This window comes from Pelmatolapia mariae, linkage group LG22 (genome assembly GCF_036321145.2).
Source record: "Pelmatolapia mariae isolate MD_Pm_ZW linkage group LG22, Pm_UMD_F_2, whole genome shotgun sequence".
Lineage (NCBI taxonomy): Eukaryota > Metazoa > Chordata > Actinopteri > Cichliformes > Cichlidae > Pelmatolapia > Pelmatolapia mariae.
Window position 1 is genome coordinate 5,240,979 of NC_086245.2, and position 18,381 is coordinate 5,259,359.

General features: G+C 38.5%; 1 protein-coding gene and 1 pseudogene across 1 annotated transcript; one reads left to right on the forward strand and one right to left on the reverse strand.

Moving 5' to 3' along the window:
• Positions 1-53: 53 nt before the first annotated feature.
• LOC135932613 (major histocompatibility complex class I-related gene protein-like) lies at positions 54-10,629 on the reverse strand (annotated as a pseudogene).
• A 1,771-nt stretch (positions 10,630-12,400) lies between these two features.
• LOC135932614 (major histocompatibility complex class I-related gene protein-like) lies at positions 12,401-17,802 on the forward strand. Its single transcript, XM_065470104.1, has 5 exons — positions 12,401-12,406; positions 13,512-13,524; positions 15,830-16,108; positions 16,195-16,569; positions 17,726-17,802. The coding sequence occupies exons 1-5, from the start codon at positions 12,401-12,403 to the stop codon at positions 17,800-17,802; spliced, it is 750 nt and encodes a 249-aa protein (XP_065326176.1).
• The last annotated feature ends 579 nt before the right edge of the window (positions 17,803-18,381 follow it).

Genomic DNA, 18,381 nt, shown 5'->3' on the forward strand with positions numbered 1-18,381 from the left:
CAATAAACAACGATTAGGGATCAGTATAGTATTCAATAGGAGGACCCTGCACGTCAATTCTCGACGCCAGGGGGGTACCCTGCGCGTCGATAAGTGAAGCAGAGGGAGCCTGACCATGCGTCACACATTTGACGAGTTGGGAGTGAGAACGTGTTGGTTTTCTGGGTCCAGTGTTTATATATGTGGACCTTGTTTCAGTTTCTCCAACAGTTCAGCAGTGTTGCCAGGCACTGTTATTTCCAAAGAAGAAAAATCACTGGTATTCTTTATAAAATACATAAACTGTATATCACAGTAAAACAAGTTGTACTTACAAGGTGAAGTTGAGTTTCTGCCTGAAATAAAAAGGAAAGAAATCATTTCAGGGATTTGTTCTGCATTACAATCAAAGTTTCTGTCATATATATTCAAAAATAAAAGTGTCTAATATAAACAATACCAAAGAAATAATATAACTGAACCATGCACTGCTGGTCCTGGTTCATTGATAAACTCAGCTCCTTTGATTCTCTGACCTTTCCTCTTTTTGTAAACAGCAAATCCAACAACAGCAAAAAGGATGAGAAGAACTGGAACAACCACTGCAGCAGTGATTGAGATCATCCTGTCAGAGGGATTCTCTGTAAAAACAGACAAACAAAATCAAATCTGCAGATGAAGCAGGTTAGAATAAACATATTTACGACTAATATTAAAATAAAGTAATATTTAAAATATCCTGGAAGAGTAGTTATAAAACAGCTAACTGATCATTTGGTCTGTTTTGAGTGTTTTGAATCTGTCTGATAGTTTTCAGTTTGTTTAGGTAAATGAAGAGTAATTTGTCACATATTTGATACAAATCTATTACTTAAACTTACAGCATATCTTAAAAACATAGAAGCTTGCATTTGGCTGTAAAGATCTTCTAACCAGATATCTGGTCTGGATGGCTTTGCTGAAAAATCTCTGAGTCATTTTTGAACAGGATATATCCTTCAGTGCTCATATTAAATTAATATGTAGTGTGTGCAATATTGCTAAAATGAGAAACATCTGTCTGAGTGATCCTGAAAAACTAGTTCATAGATTAAATACTTCTCAGCCGGATTACTGTAATTCATTATTATCAATTTCCCATAAATATTTCCTAAAAAGCTTTAAAAAGCTACAGCGAGAATACTGACAGAGATGAGAAAGAGAAACAATATTTCTCTCATAACATACTCTCTATAGTACTTACAAGTAGAATGGGAGGCAGAGCCTTCAGCTTTCAGGCCCCTCTTCTGTGGAACCAGCTCCCAGTTTGGATTCAGGAGACAGACACTATCTCTACTTTTGATAAAGCTTATAGTCAAGGCTAGATCAGGTGACTTTCTATACCTCCTTCAGTTATGCTGCTATAGGTTCAGATTGTTCCAGGACGTCATGTGATACACTGTGATGTACTGAGCATTTCCTCTTTACTCTTATCTCCCCACCTGTTTACATATCACTGTAACATGTCATCACATTGTTCTCTTCTTTCTACCTTAGTCTGTCTTATCTGCTTCATGCTCACTTTTTTCTCTTCTTTTCTCTTTCCCTCACCCTAAACCAGTTGAGGCAGATAGCTGCCCCTCTCTAAGCCTGTTAAAATGTAGTTTTTCCTTTCTACTGTTATCAAGTGTTGCTTATAGACAGTAGTTTGATTGCTGGGGTTTTCTTCAGAATGCTGCAGGGTCTTTAACTAAAAGTATAAAGCACCTTGAGGTGACTTTTATTCTGATTTGGCGCTATGTAAATTAACCTGATTTGAAACTTTTGCAAAAATGGGTTTCTTAATAATAATAACAGCAACAGTTTATATTTACAATGAAATAGAGAAAATGATTGTAATACATAATAATTTAAAAAATTAAGACATTCATTTTCCCCACAGTGACAGCTGTTCCTCCTGGGATTAAATATAGGACAAAAAAGTCAAGCATTATATTCGAGACAGCAAACAAAATATTTCTCTCACCTATGACAGGTATTATTTTTCCACAGTTGGTTCTGATCACTGTTTTATCCAGTTTGGTGATGATGTCATCGCCATCAGAGAGCTGAAACACACAGTCGTATCTGCTCCAGTCATCTGGTCTGACTGATGAAACATTCAGATCAACACACATCTGGAAGGTCTCATCATTGTTGGGGAGGATCTCTCCAGGATCCACACCATCATGAATCTTCTCTCCATCTTTCCTCCAGAACATCACGGCTCTTTGAGGGTAGAAACCTGTAGCGTGGCAGCTGACTGGAGAGGAGGAAGACTTCTGGAGGAGAGACACTGAGGGAAGAACTGGAGAGAAAGAAAGAGAAGAAAATATCAAAGAGATAAAAAGAAGGGTTTCATTTTTCCAAATCTGACAATGTTATAGCATCTTGATAACATCTAATAAATAATTGCAGACATTTATTCGACAAAAAATGACACATTAGAGCATCATCAGTCAAAACTCTGTCCTACATACAAGACAAAAATGTATCTGGGAAAATTAAACAATAAATAGAAAAGAAAAAACAGTGTGATTGCTGATGCATGTCGTTTGAAAATTATACCTGTGCCTGAAAATGTTTCTGATCAAACGTTAAATTGGAAGTGTTGAGAAAATCTTACAAATGTACAGGAGATCCAGCCCAGTTTCAGTTACTTTCTAAATCATTAAATATGAAATCAGCTTAAACTTTTATGCCATTTCCTTTTAAAAGAGACGTATTATTAGAAAACGATGCAACATAAAATAAACACCACAGCATCCATGAAGCAACATCTGGTTATGTGACTGTACCTGTTCTCTGCAGGGAACGTTTCCCACTTTCCAAAGACATCTTCAGCCACTTTGGACAAGTCGTACTGAGGAACTTGACGGTGTATTTTTTTCTATTTTCGTCAGTGTCCCATCTCTGTTTGGTAATGACAGCCTCTGGTTTCAGTGCGATCCAGCTTAATGTCTTCATATCAAATTCAAGAAGGTCTTCTCCGTTGTAAGCATACCGTAAAATTTGATCATCTCTCCAGTGCTTTCATCCCATTCACAGCCACTTATACTCTGTAAAATGTGGATGCCTGATGAGACAGAAAGAAAACAAAGACTGCAGTGAACTGCATTAGTGTTGTTCAATGCATGAGGTACTACTATTCTCCAAGATTTGAGTATTAATAGTTGAATATAATTGAAAAACATTGCAGATTCAAATTAACGTCTGGTTATTTGTGTTTAAAACAAAAAGGTTTAGAAGGACAAGAGAAAGAAAATGATTCAGCAGAGGAGCCATCTGAGAAGAATGTGAAGATAGAGATATGTATATTGTTAAGATTGTTAGATATTATTATTAAAATAAGTAAAATTGAAATCTTAACATTTTTTAACACAAACTTTTGTATTTTTATGATGGTTTTAAGGTCTAAAATAAGAAAAAGGCCAACGAAATTAAAACTTGAAATCTTTCATGATTAACAAAAAACTTTTTTGTTATAAAGTTTTGTTTTGCTTTGGTATATCTAATGTTGTATAATGATCTGACATGAGGCATAACAGGAAATACTTTACCTCCAGGTTGGTTAAATTGCTGCTGTAAACCAAAAATCCAGGCTCGGAATAAGTTTGGCAGAGTCACAAAACACTGTACAGTCAAAGACTTCAGCTGCTGAGGGTTGTCATCTAATATTTTCTTTGCCCAGTCCTATCTTGGTTCTAGTATTTTGTTCCTGCTGTCACAGTAACCCGCCTGAATGCCATCAAACACCATTTCACTCAAAAACTCTGATATGTTTGTGACTCCTGACGATCCAGTGGCCACATGCTTCAGTGAGTGTTTTGCTGTGAGAAAAACAATATTGTTTTATAGTTAAAAATGTGCAAACAATGTCAGCAGCCTAACAGTCCACTTTGTTTTTTCCAAGTGAGGACAAAAAAATTATCATATTTAGGTTGAAATTCAGTTGTTACTTTAAGAGTATTTCATGGATTAAATAAAGACCTAACCAGTGATCTAGTATATCTAGACAACTAGTGCCAAATTTAATACGGTCCAGTCAAAACAAAAACTGCTGTTTCATCTCATTAAAGAGATGCAGTGTCAGTTTTGTGACTGACAGGCCAAATTAGCACGATGATGTACCTCCGAGTCTTTGAGTCGTCTACCAGAAGTGCACTAATGTGTATACACAGATGCAGTTAGTTTATTTCAATGATTACATAGAAGAACAGCTCATATTAGTGGCTGAAATATTGACCAGATGAGGCCACGTGGCCAAACGAAATTAATACAGTGGAAGCGACAGTTTTACATGTTGTTCTCACTGAAAACGGAGTGGCAGGTAAGATGAATGAGAGAAGAAGAATGTTGCTGAAGAAAAATCAGCATGGTTTTTATACAGGTAAACTCATTTGTTAGAAATGTGTGAGGGAGGACTTATCCAGAGGAGAGCTGTATAATTACAGCTATTGTTATTACTTTTCCACTATTAAACATAAATATTATATGTGTAACAGCTGTGCTATAGAAGAACACAAGACATCAGATCTCTGTGTTAATGAAGATAATGTCTAATGTGTATAAATGCGGGGGTTTTCGGGCTACATGGAATTTATTAAAGTCTATTTTACATATTTTATGATTTAGACATTAAAATGAAACACTAATGGTGCTGATGATGTTATCAGCTGCATTTCGTTATCAGCTGCATTTGGTCTGACATATAACAGCAAAAGACTTTCAAGCTCGCCGACCTCTGGTAGGACCCGAGCTTGAAGGAGAAAGGGGGAGAAAAAAAGCTACAGTTAAAACTGTAACTGTAGCGTCAACTGTCTGATAAATTGGTTTTGATCCTGTTTTGTATCATTATTATTCCACAGAGTGAATATAAAAATGTACTTCATTAGGATCACGCTAATCATTAACGCTTACTTATTAAATTAAAACGAAAGTAAACACGCTGCTCGAGGTCAGGTGAGCTGCTGTCACAGCTTTAAATTTTAAGTTTTTCTTACCTGCAAATAAATCACGGCAGAAGAAAAACAGCAAAAATAACTTCATTTCCTCGTTATCCTGAAAGCAGCATTGGTAACCGTGAATTTAGTGGACGTTGCTTGTGAAAGCCTGACAGAGTACAAGGTTCAGATTCCCCCCCCCTCTCCTTCTATGTTGCATGTCCACCGATATGGAATTAATAACCTGCCATAAATTGAAACTGGAAGAAAAAGCTTTGATGATTTAAATAAGCCTAACTTCTGTTATAAAAATAACTCTTTTAATATGCGAGAAATTGTATTGTTTCTATGTAAACATTAGGAAACCAGAGTTCCGGAGACTGTTAGTATATCTATTATGTATTATTCCTGTCAATGTAACATTTGGTGCAGTATTGTCAGCCTGCAGACACGAGTGATCCAGTGAAAAGTCATAATACAAACCGTTAATACGGCCAGAATTAAATTCCCCTCACTGACACAGCTATTTGTCCATTTGTGCTACTTAATTTAATATGAATGTATATGACGTCAATTTTAAAAAAAAAAAAAAGAATACATAATACATCTCCGTAACGGAAAAGATTGGATCGTGAAAGACCCCAATTCCCTCCCATTTTCATGCCATTTTTGCTGTGCTAAAATAAGTTAATATTTGCCTGATGATATTCTTTTTTATAATATTTTAGACTTACCCCAGTTCCTTAAATTAGACTAAAATGTCTAAGCTACACAAAAGCGACACATTTGATTCTAAGGACAAAAAATGTCAGTTAATGCATTCCTTTATATTATGACTTTATTCTGCACTACGTGCTTTCAATTTATATGTTCGTCCGCCAGATGACGCTACTTCTTTTTATTATTCATAGCAGCTTGCACAATTCCGCACTTTTTCACTGCAAGGGTATCTTGCTACTGAAGTGTGTGTGTGTGTGTGTGTGTGTGTGTGTGTGTGTGTGTGTGTGTGTGTGTGTGTGTGTGTGTGTGTACATGTTTAGACATCTTTGTGAGGACAGAAAAATTGTCATGCCTCTATACTCGTGGGGACCAACAGTCACTTGTGGGGACAAAATGCCTGTTCCCACGAATCTGAAGGCATTTTTGAGGCTCAAAATGTGGTTTGAGTTTCAGGTTTACAATTAGGTTATGATTAGATTTAGGCTGAGGGTTAGGATTAGGTGTTCATTTTTGATGGTTAAGGTTAAGGTAAGCGGCTAGGGAAAGCATTATGTAAATGAGATGTCCTCACTAAGATATGAAAACGAGTGTGTGTGATGTCTAACTTATTTTCTCTTAGAAGACCATTCTTTGAATTATAAACTAGTTTAATAATAATGAATGATGCTAACCTTTCAAGCTACAAAAGTTATCCCGGGAGCAAGAACTAAAGTAAAACTAGACTGTACAGCATAGAGCGGGCTTTGGAAATTATTGTGCACTCTGAGAGAGAAAACTGCTCTCCAGCCTCCTCTGAGGACTCATCCATGTCAGTCACAGAGGCAGAAAGAGACCAGCTGGACTCCAGCTCTGGCACATCTGAAGATGGATGAAGGATCGACAGGATGGACTTGTCCTTCTCCACATTTTGGTGTCCCACACAAGAATATGCTATGTCCCAGCACCCGGAGGTTTGATCCTGGGACACTACAGTATGCCACTATGCAATTAGTGACCCGAAGTCCAGCTTTGTGGATCCCTCTCATCAGTAAATGTAAGGGCAGTGTGATTTTTTTTTTTTTTGTCATAAGGGTGAAATGCATTAGCATTTTAAGGCTTAAAGAAAAACAGGCAATGACACAAACTTATGGGACAGAGTGCTCTTTGAGATGCTATGAAAGGGATCACTTTATTTTGAGTTTAGCTGTGGTTTATTTAGTCAACAGACGGATCATCTTCCTTTAAGACCAAAGACTTGTATGACCCGAGTATCAGGAAAATAACATCAACATATGCAAGGTTGTTGGTTATGACTTGTACACAGTAGCTGGCAGTGGAATGGATACTGTCCATAAAGACCTGGAACAATAATAAGGGCAATTTTTTCTTCTTTTTATAACATGAGCATTGTTTATATAGTAAATATTTAGGGTTTGGAGCAGGATTGACCTGTTCTTTGTTTAACCATCCACAACTGTGCTGGTTCTGCATATCTGGTCTCTCTCAGGAGTCCACAGGATGAACAGCTGTTAATGAGACAGTGACTATGGATAAATTGAAGATTTTACAGAACTACAACAACGACAAAATTTCGCACACACTGAAAGCACACACACACACACACACACACACACACACACACACACACACACACACACACACACACACACACACACACACACACACACACACACACACAAAACAGATTAAAAACAAAAAAATAAATAAGAAGAGATTTATGAAACACTATTGATGGAGTCAGTCTGATCTGAATTAGTTTCATCAATTTGGGAGTGCTGTTGGTAAATGGTTCATCTCCTCTGGTCATCAAACAGAGACCTTGAAATAACCACAGCATGCTTTAAAAATTATTTAAAAAAAATTAAAAATCAATACACACGTTAACTTGCAGCCAGTGTACTTCAACAGCTATTGCAGTGACATATTCAAGTCTCTCACTGCTTTGCAAATTTCAGGTAGAAGCTGCACTCTGTGTCTGAGTAAAGCCAGCATTAAGTGATTTACAGCAGTCAAAACAAATTTCCCACGTGTGGGACTAATAAAGGTTATCTTATCTTATCTTATCAAGGTGAGACAGACAGAAATTATAAAGATGTCTTTTTTTTAATGAAACATGAAAGCAACATTTATTTTGACAACAAACCAAGCTTATTTTCAATTTTGAGACCAATGATTAAAACAGCTGGGACTGATGAAGTAAACATTTATAACTGTGTGTCATCTCCATATCACTGGTGAGATACACTGTTTTTTGAATGATCTTGCTAATAGCAGTGCACCAGGTTCCTGTTTGACAGGTAAGATCATAATACATGTAGAGCAGATTCTGTAATATCAGCCAGAATTTATATTGATGCAGGAGAAAGTGTTTAGAATTATTTAGTAAAAGCAGATTCAGGTTTAACCATTTTGAAAACAACTGAATACTCACGCTGGACAGAAATACCAGAAATTAAAGAACTGTTATCAATAAAAAATAATGAAATGATCAACAATCTTGTTCTTCTCTGCTTGTTACTTGTGTATGTGTTGGTGTGTATATTGGGCTATAGGGTGCTGTGTTTGTTGACGGTGTCTCTGGATTAAGTCTCTCTGAGAGTCCATAGATGTTGCCCGAAGCTGTAAAGTCCAAAACACACTGTTACTCACACTGCTGTTGGAGTTGCTTTTATATGCAACACCATTAATACAGAGTAAATAAGAAAAATAGTTTACTTACTTTGTTCACTTTTTCTTTCTGGAAATAGAAAGGGAAGAAATATTTCAGAATGCCAGAGAAATTCTGTTTTACAGTTTGTATCAGAGTATTAGCTCAGCTCAATATCGCTGAATATCTCACCTCTCTTCTTTTTGCAAACACAAAATCCAGTGATGACAAAAACAACAGAAACAACCACAGCAGGAATGATCATCATGTATGAGGGCCTCTCTGCTTAGTCAAAACAAACAAACCAGATAAAATGTGTATAAGAAGCAGGTTAGAGTAGAAGTACATCCATCCATCCTGTAGTATTATTCTAGTTCTAATATAAATCTCAGGGGGGATTTGAGGGGAAGTAAATACAGAATAATTTCTCAGACTCATATACCATGACATATTTCAGTTCAGCAGAGCAGACACACTGAAATTATGTGGCTGACTTTTAACACCTATTATGTTCCCTGATTGAAAGGCCAAAAATAAATAACCAATGGTTTTATGGATTAGAGACACTGTTGAATTTGGAAATTTATTTAGATTCTGCTTGAGGCCCAAAGAAAACAGGGTAAAACATTCAAATACCACAATATCAAGAGTCCACAGTACAAGCAAACAAAATTAATCAAATTATTTTCTCACCTCCATCTGTAATGTTTTCAACCCAGTTGTTTCTGATCACTGTTTTATTCAAGCTGGTGATGATGTTGTCTTCACCATCAGAGAGCTGAAACACACAGTCACATCTTCTCCAGTCTTCAGGTGTGATGGATGAAACATTCAGATCAACACTCATCTGGAAGGTCCCATCATTGTTGGGGAGGATCTCTCCATGATCCACACTTTCATGAATCTCCTCTCCATCTTTCCTCCAAACATCTCGGCTCTTTAAGGATAGAAACCTGTAGCGTGGCAGCTGACTGGAGAGGAGGAAGTCTTCTGGAGGAGAGACACTGATGGAAGAACTACAGAGAGAAAGGAAAACGCGACAAATGTTAGATTCTGAGTTGTACTCTATCTTAGAAAAAGGAAGCCATATGAATTTCCTCGCTTACTACATCAGATTATGTGATTATAGCTGCTGTCTCCAGAAAGCTCCTCCCATAGTGAAATGCTTCTTTAAAAACTTAGGGCATAAATGGCTTAAAGAGTTTTTATTATGTTGTAATCGGGCATGTTCCATATTCTATCTTAGTTTGGTGATGACAGCCTGTGGTTATGGAGTGATCCATGTCCCTGTCTGCAGATCAAACACTATAAAGTCTTCTCCATCATAACCATACTGATTTTATCCATTAATTTCTCCAGTCTCATCATCCCATTTACAACCACTCATCCTTTGCAAAATATGAACATCTGAAAAAAAATAATAAAGCCACAAAAACTGCAATAAACCAGTGAGATGTCAGCAGAGGCCACAGCTAATATCATATCTGCAGACACAAAAACAGAGGCTCTACAATCACTGTTACAGGAACAAAACCAAACTACCAATTTGAGGATCGAGTGAAAGGCTGACATTTTAAAGAACTTTTCCTCTCTGGATTCTTTTGTTTTATTTTAGCAGTGTGGTGGGTTGACCATGACATTTCAGGGCTGCATACATGTCCTGCTACCACCAGGGATAGCCTTTAACAATAAAAAAGGGAATTAAATGAAGCTTATGCCAAAGATTAGTAAGAACAATCTGTATGATAAATTGTAAATGGACTGATTCTTATATAGCGCTTTTCTACTCTCACAGAGCAGTCAAAGCGTTTAAGTCATCTGCCTGCTTTCCCAGGTGTTTAGCTCCTTCTCTATTCTTTACGTCATTTCCACTTTACCACACTGTAAAACTCAATGCCAACATCAGCACTGTAGTAAAATCATTTTTATGCTCATCTTCAAGCCAATTAGTCTCCACTCGGCATAGTTTAAATAGTACTGCTTACCTTTCAGCCTCCTTTGCCTTCTGCCTTAATTTCTGGCACAGCTTCGATTTCATTCAGCTGTGATGGACCATCAGAGTCTAACAGCCAAACAGCTTACAAAGACATGAAATGCTGCACATATAAAGGCTAATTTACATCATGGAGCCCTGCTCTCAAAAACTGACATAGATGTAACTCTGTCTGTAAAGCTGGATTTAAGAAAGAAGTGCTTAAAGTTTTATCAACATGTTTAGTGGCATCTTCTGTTAATACGGAACATGAAGTCATGTTGTTGGTTGGTTGCGGCTAATTGATTTATATTAGCTTATGTTAGCTAACCAGTGGGTGACCTTGCCATGCCCGTCCAAGGAATGTGGCACATCACGAACCAAAGCAACATCATGAATTGACTGAAAATCTCAACCATTTCTTTGGCCACCATGAGGTGGGGGATTTAGAGACTGGGGACCCAGCAGCAATCAGGTACTTGTCCTGCAGACTGCTGAAGTACAATAAACACTCTGTAGGGTCAACTTATGGAAAGCACCTCATCCTGATGGTGTACTGGGATGAGTACAGCAAGACTGCACCATGGAAGCAGAGAGATCTTCACAAGCATCTTTAACACATCTCTGTCACACTGCTCTGTTCCCACCTGTTTAAAAATATCTTTAATATGCTATTACCCAAACAGACTGCATTAATGCATTAAATTAAATTAAATTAAATTAAATTAAGTTAATTTATACATTACCAAATCACAACCACAGTCGCCTCAAGGCACTTTATAGTGTAAGGTAGACGAGCCAAGGTGTGACAACGGTTGTAGGTCACAATCAGCCAATGTTTCGGTTGAGCTCATTGACCTCAGGAAATCACATGATGGGTGGGGTCAGGTTTCACAATGAGCTCAGCTGAAACCTTGGCTGATTGTGAATTACACCCGTTTTCACAACTTGGCTTGTGTGATTAGGCAGAGAATCATTAGGGGTCCATTGTCCCTCTTGGGGGGACACTCCCAAAGGGCTTAAATCTGGGACTCTCCACCATTTGACCTTAAAACTGAAGAAGCTTCTCAGATGAGAGGCGAAAAGTCTTCAAGCAACTTAAAGAAGTGCAGACGCTTTTTCTTTTTCCAAGCTTCTTAGACTATGATGACGTGGATGACTGAGAAACTACAAGGTGCTGAATGTTTTTTTTTTTCTGAAATTAAAAGGCAACAAGAAGTTCATTTTTCCATTAGCTTAGCTTATCCAAATCTCTCACTTTACTTCTACAGGCGATTGTGGCTCAAGAGTTGGCAGTTTTGTAATCGGAAGGTTGCCGGTTCGAGCCCCGGCTCTGACAGTCTCGGTCGTTGTGTCCTTGGGCAAGACACTTCACCCGTTGCCTACTGGTGGTGGTCAGAGGGCCCGGTGGCGGCAGTGTCTGGCAGCCTCGCCTCTGTCAGTGCGCACCAGGGCAGCTGTGGCTACAATGTAGCTTGTAGCATCACCAGTGTGTGAATGCAGTGTAAAGTGCTTTGGGGTCCATAGGGACTAAGTAAAGCGCTATACAAATACAGGTCATTACAGCAAATCCAACAGGAGTAACAGAAGTGAGGACAAGAAGCCGCTGTAGCAAAGATGCAGATCATCATAACAGATGGCATCTCTGCTCAACTCTGCTGTTGTGGGCTTTTTACAGCAACTAGGTTTCTTAGAAACAGTAAAACCTTTTGTCATGTGAGTTTTCCATCTGTGAGTGCAAACACATCAAACTACATTTTTCATATTTTGCAAACTGCTCGAAATCCACTGAGCAGCTGCTCACTTTTGTTTTAGCTCAAGAGCCAGTGCAATCTCAGAGATGTCCGCTGATCACTCTGCATTCCTTCACACATAACTGTTTTTGTAGAGAAAACATAATCTCCACCCTCTGGAAACATGGGACTGCAGAGCCTATAGAAGCAGTATAGAAACAATGTCAAAAATGTGTCGAAGTTTGACAATGAAAAGAAGTCCAGAACAACCACATTTCAGCCGGTGGTCATACGGACGACACCACTAGATGTTCAGTAAACGTCGATAATAAAGACGTCAATCCGACGTCACTTTGCACTGTGGGAAAGTCAACTTCGACCTTTGAACATGGAGGCAAGGCAGAAAAAAATGAAGTGTTAAGTGTGGTTCAGCTGAAGTGCTTTGATAATGAGAGCAGAAACTCACAAATCATTTTATTTTCAATGTGTGGTTGTGTATGCGTGGTTTTGGCTTTTGTTCCTTTATCATCACAGTGTTTGCAGGTGTGACAGATGAGACGATAACACAGATAAAAAACATCTTTAAAGGATCAAACCAACAAATGATGCACGTCCTCATTAAAATCACAGTAAAGTGTGACAATAAGATGACTCTCTCTAAACTCTCTAGACGTTTAGAGAGAAGCAGCAAGGAAGAAAAGAGAGGAAGATCCAGTAATGGGGAGGTGGGGGTCTCCAAAAATGTAAAAGAATAGTGAACGACTTTGTCTGCTCTGTAAACTCAGTTTTAAAGTGACACATGAACCAATTCCCCACATGATCCAGTCTCTCTATCTTAATCTTGCAGCAGATTCCCCAAGGAGGAGGACTAGCACCCACAGTTCAAGATAAGTGGTCCCATATTCTCTGAAGCTTGAGAGAATATTTATTAATCAGTCAGTGCAACATTTATGAAATAATTATAAACTTCAGCTAAACAAGCTCAGAACTTAACCATAACCAGAAATAAATACCGCTTCTCCTTAGTGCTATTTTCTCAGCTGTGTTTGATTTTTTAGTGCAAGATAAAAGCTTACTAGATAATCAAATAATATTTATTAATCTGTAGTAATTTATAGACTATTACTCTGCTACTTATTTTGCATCTTGAGTTTTCACACAACAACAGGAAATACCCTACAGAAATGAAGCTTTTTGAAAACCAAAGTCAGAGTGAATAGGTTGCTGCAGAGGCATCAGTGGCAAATTGTAACATATGCAGTAGGTTACAAAAGGTTACAAAAGCACAGTGTGGTCACAGTGTGCAGGGGCACAAATCTCACATTTAACCACCACATTTCCTGAGGCTGAGGTTGTACACCTGTGAAGGCTGCTTGGGCATGATATGAATGCCCACTTCTTTCACAGCTGACATGCAGCTAAGTCACAACTGATAGCCTGCTAAACAGTATCTGTAAAATATGGTGAAAATTTTATTTCTCTTTCTTCTCTTCTGCCAGGTTGCATCGCCAGGTAGGATCATATTTTGTTTCTATGTGTTTCTTCTGTCATTGATTGTTATTATTGATTATTTTAACATATCTAAAAATATTACATGCATCCCTTTAAAATTTAAAAAGAAATAGAGAAAAAATCCCAAACATCACTTTTTGGATGAATGTGAACAATGTTTTCATGTGAAATGTCTGTTTGCATCTCAGAATAAACTCAGTAAAACTGTTAAACCACTGAGGTCGAGTTTGACAGTAATCAGCTTGATTGTTTTCTTATTTATATTATATTAGGGTCTTTAAGTTACAGGACCTTACAACATAAAACATCTTGGAGCAATTATTATTGTAATTTTGTGAAATGAAGTTGAACTGATATGAACTGAAAGTGAATTCCTATACTATATTTTGTCAAGGCGGAGTGAACAGATTCAGATGCAGACTCAAGTTTGACTCGGAGGAAGTTCAAAAGTTTATTTACAACAGGCTCAGTGCAGAATACATACAGGGTGAAGGGGCAGAGGGTCCAGGGCTCCAGGGATGGGTTGGTGGTAAGGGGAACACACACACACACAAATAGGTGCAGGGAAAGCGATCCCAGGGCCCTCGGGGATGAGGATGGGTGGGGGTGGGCGCAAAGGGAATCCACACAATATCCGCTTCTAGCTTGCATGCTCACTCCTCTCCTGCCATTCATGCTGCTCAACACTTTACGCCACTGCTGCAACAGGCACTCCAAGCAGGTTCAAGGAAAGGTCTGGGAAATCTATACACGAGACAATAGGTCAGGAACACTAGCGAACGGAGACTCGAGAACAAACTCTAGGATTATGCCGGGAACACAAACTCAGATAGCTTAAAGGTCCAATGACGAGAAGCTCAGAGCCACCACCTTAAGTAGTGGCTGGAAACCTGGTCAGTGAGCATCAGCTGGAGGTAATCAGGCCAGCTGTGTGGGCCAAAGGTGGGAGCCCAAATTAACCCCACAGAGACAACAAAAACAAACAAAGCAATATGTGGCCTGGAGTGAGTCGGCCAGAGAGGCACAGGGACTGTGACACACGACCTACAGATGGACATTTCTGCGTTTGTCAGTTCAACAGTGCTTTACAGGTATTTTCAATCGTGATTTCCCCTGTGGTTTCTGGCTCCTGCCCCAGACGCAGCCACTCTGTCACTCCCGTTGTGTCTCCCCCCCTCCTTCTCGCTGCAGGACTTAAGAAAAGTCTCTCCTTATTAAGTCAGTTCTGTGCACCTGTTCCTTCCCGCCTCCGTGCCGCCCTGTGATCTCACTGCGTCACTCTTCCTCTGCAGCAGGCCAAAGACCACGCCCCCGCCACAGGAACCATAACATATTTTAAGTGTTTTCAGTACTTTGGGGCAGTAGCACTATATATCACAGTGGTAATATATTCAGAATATGCAATATTAAAATTGTTTATATTGTATGAAGTTGTATTATATTGTATATAAATGTTCAAAATTGCAAATGACAGGCCAAAGATAATCACAGTTAAACAATTAGTCATTGATTCAGTATTCTGATGGCCTGAAGATTAAAATTGTTTTTTTAGTCTGGTTGTCATAGCTTTCACACTCCTGTCTGAGAGTGTAAGGAGTGTGAACAGTGTGTGGTGTGGGTGGGTGCAGTACTTGATGACGTTGTGTGTCCTATTAAGTATTAATTTATTGTAAGAAGAATGTAACTTAACCTCTTTGCTCTACAGTGACTCACAGTTTAAGACTTCTCTTCACTGGATTTTTGGGAGAAGAAAAATGGATGGATTTTGCTGGTGTTGCAGTGGTCAATGGATTTGAGGTGATTTACTGCAGCAAGGACAGCATGACAGCTGAAACTAGACAGGACTGGATGAAGGAACTAATACCAACATACTGGTTCACAAATGAATGTCGTGAAAGTCAAAGCTTGTTAAGTCTCAACATTGAAGCGCTAATGAAATGCTTTAACCACACAAAAGGTACATGTTACTTTTACTTCATGGATTTGGCATCTTTACAGTAATAACCCATTCACCAGTAGTTTGTGTAAGGTATATGAAATATAACCTTCATCATCTTTTATCTCCATTTATGGTGTAGAGCAGCCATGTCCTTTTTAGGAAAAAAAATGGTTTTTGATGTCTGTCTACAAAACATAGCATCTCTTTAGACATGTCAGCATGACGCATATAGAAAAAACACAGTACACAGCTTTAGTGTGGTGTACTGGTGTACCTTGTGACTTCGGAGTTTATGATGTACTGATTAATAGATCATATTTCCTTTTTGGTTTTTTGACTACAGTAGTTTCACTTTCTTTCTCTCAGGTGTTCACACATTTCAGAGGATGTCTGGCTGTGAATGGGATGATGAGACGGGCGAGGTGAATGGTTTTAATCAGTTTGGTTACGATGGAGAAGACTTCATTGCATTAGATTTAAATGCGCGTACATGGATTCCTACAAAGCCACAGGCTGTGATCTTCAAACAAAAATGGGACAACAACAGAGAGGCATTATATAGAGAAAGGAATAATCTCATCACAATCTGTCCTGAAATGCTGAAGAAATTTTTGAACTATGGGAGGACACTCCTGGTAAAACCAGGTAGACATGCATTACTTGATTTTAACATATAAAGATTTGAACTATATCAATACACTGACTAATCTTCTTAATGTCTTCCTCTCCAGTTCTTCCCTCATTTTATCTCCTCCAGAAGACTCCTTCCTCTCCAGTCACCTGCCATGCTACAGGTTTCAATCCTAACAAAGTGAACATGGTCTGGAGGAAAGATGGAGTGGAGATTCATGAGGGTGTGAACAGAGGAGAGATCCTCCCCAACAATGACTGGACCTTCCAGATTAGTGTTGACCTGGAAATTTCATCAGTCAGACCTGAAGACTGGGAAAGATATGCCTGTGTGTTTCAGTTCTCCGGTGTGAACCAGGATATCGTCACCAAACTGGACAAAGCAGTGATCTGGACCAATAAGGGTAAGATTGAGAGGATGGATTTTATTTGCCTGTCTCATAAAAAAAGCATTTTTGTTCAGTCATCATCTGAGGGTTTTATTTATTTATATCATTTTCTTATGTTGCTATCTTCATGTTTGTTGCTTTCACTGCATGCAGGCTATGTTTCCACAAACACACCTCGTTTTAGTTATTTGCTTTAATTGCATATTTAAAAAAACTAAACTCCATGGAAACTGAGACAGGACAACATTGCCTGCTTATTTAGTTTTTAACAACAATGGGGATTTGAAGCATGACCAGCAGTGACAGAATAGTAGACAGGTTAGTCATAGGCAATTTATTATAATTATAGTTTATTATAATTACTTACTTACTTATTTAGCCCTTTATTGTCATTGGACATATACAATGAAATTCTGGGTGCTCCAACCAACTACTGTGCAGGAAATATAATTAAGCTCACTGCTGTATTTTCACCACAGAAATACGGACCTGCAAGACACAGTGAACGAATTTTAAATGTAAACATAAATAGAACATTTATGTTTTGTGAATATTGATAAGTTGAAGATATACAATGTAACATATGTGTTTAGCAGATATTTATTTCAACTGTCAGGCCCATCCAACATCCTTCCCTGCCAACTGATCCAGATCAGCACCAGGTAGTGATCAGGTGACAGTTCACCTCCTCTATCTGATTGAACAGAATCATAAACAGGACTTGCAAAGAGAGCGAGTGCAGTCAAGTTGGGTTTTCTTCAGGTCAGGTCTCTCCAAGTGTTATTACAAACGTTGTCCAAGTATTTGAACATAACATACAGACACACAAACACATAAAAAGACACATAATCAACCAATTAACTCTACTCAAAAGTAGAAAATGAAATGAGCACATTCTCATGAACTACATTAGCTAACTGTTTACTAGCAAATGTAAACTGTCATCACCCCTGGATATTGAGGTTTTGGGTATAATACTAGGGGCAGCACGGTGGCACGGTGGTTAGCACTGTTGCCGCACAGCAAGAAGGTCCTGAGTTCAATTCCAACATCAGGCTGGGGTCTTTCTGTGTGGAGTTTGTATGTTCTCCCCATGTTTGCGTGGGTTCCCTCCGGGTACTCCGGCTTCCTCCCACCGTCCAAAGACATGCAGCTTGTGGGGATAGGTTAATTGGATAATCCAAATTGCCACTAGGTGTGAGTGTGAATGGTTGTCTGTCCCTGTGTGTTGGCCCTGCGACAGACTGGCGACCTGTCCAGGGTGTACCCCGCCTCTCGGGGTACACCCTGGACACCCTGGAAGGTCGACAGCTGGGATAGGCTCCAGCGCCCCCCGCGACCCTGAAAAGGATAAGCGGAAGCGAATGGATGGATGGTATAATACTATATTTTCTATATATTCATTTTGCTTTCTTTGTTTTTAAACATACTTTAATTGGTTTGTAATTCAGCAAATTCAAGTGCAAGGTGCAAGATTCTGTTGTTTGCAGTACAGTTATTTTTTATAGTTTTTGTATTTATGTGGATATAGTACATTAATTTCAAATAAATTGGTTTACTTTACCAATTTACTTTACATTGAAAATCACTTGATATTTACTTAGAAATAAATTTCTAGTGAATACAGCAACTGAAATGAAGTATTTAGAGATTATATGTAGTGAATAGAGCTACTATACTGTATTAATTGTGAGATAGTGGTTACATATTTTATTTTTCTAATGGGCTTTAATTTTCTGCATCACTAACCAGCAAATATGCACATTCACTCAAGCACTCAACACATTACAGTGTCAACTATACTGTCAACAGTGTCTGCCTCCACAAAGTAACATGGAAATATTGTGATTCATGTATTTTTATAATTTACTTTACAGAGCAGTGTTCAGTGAGCTTTCA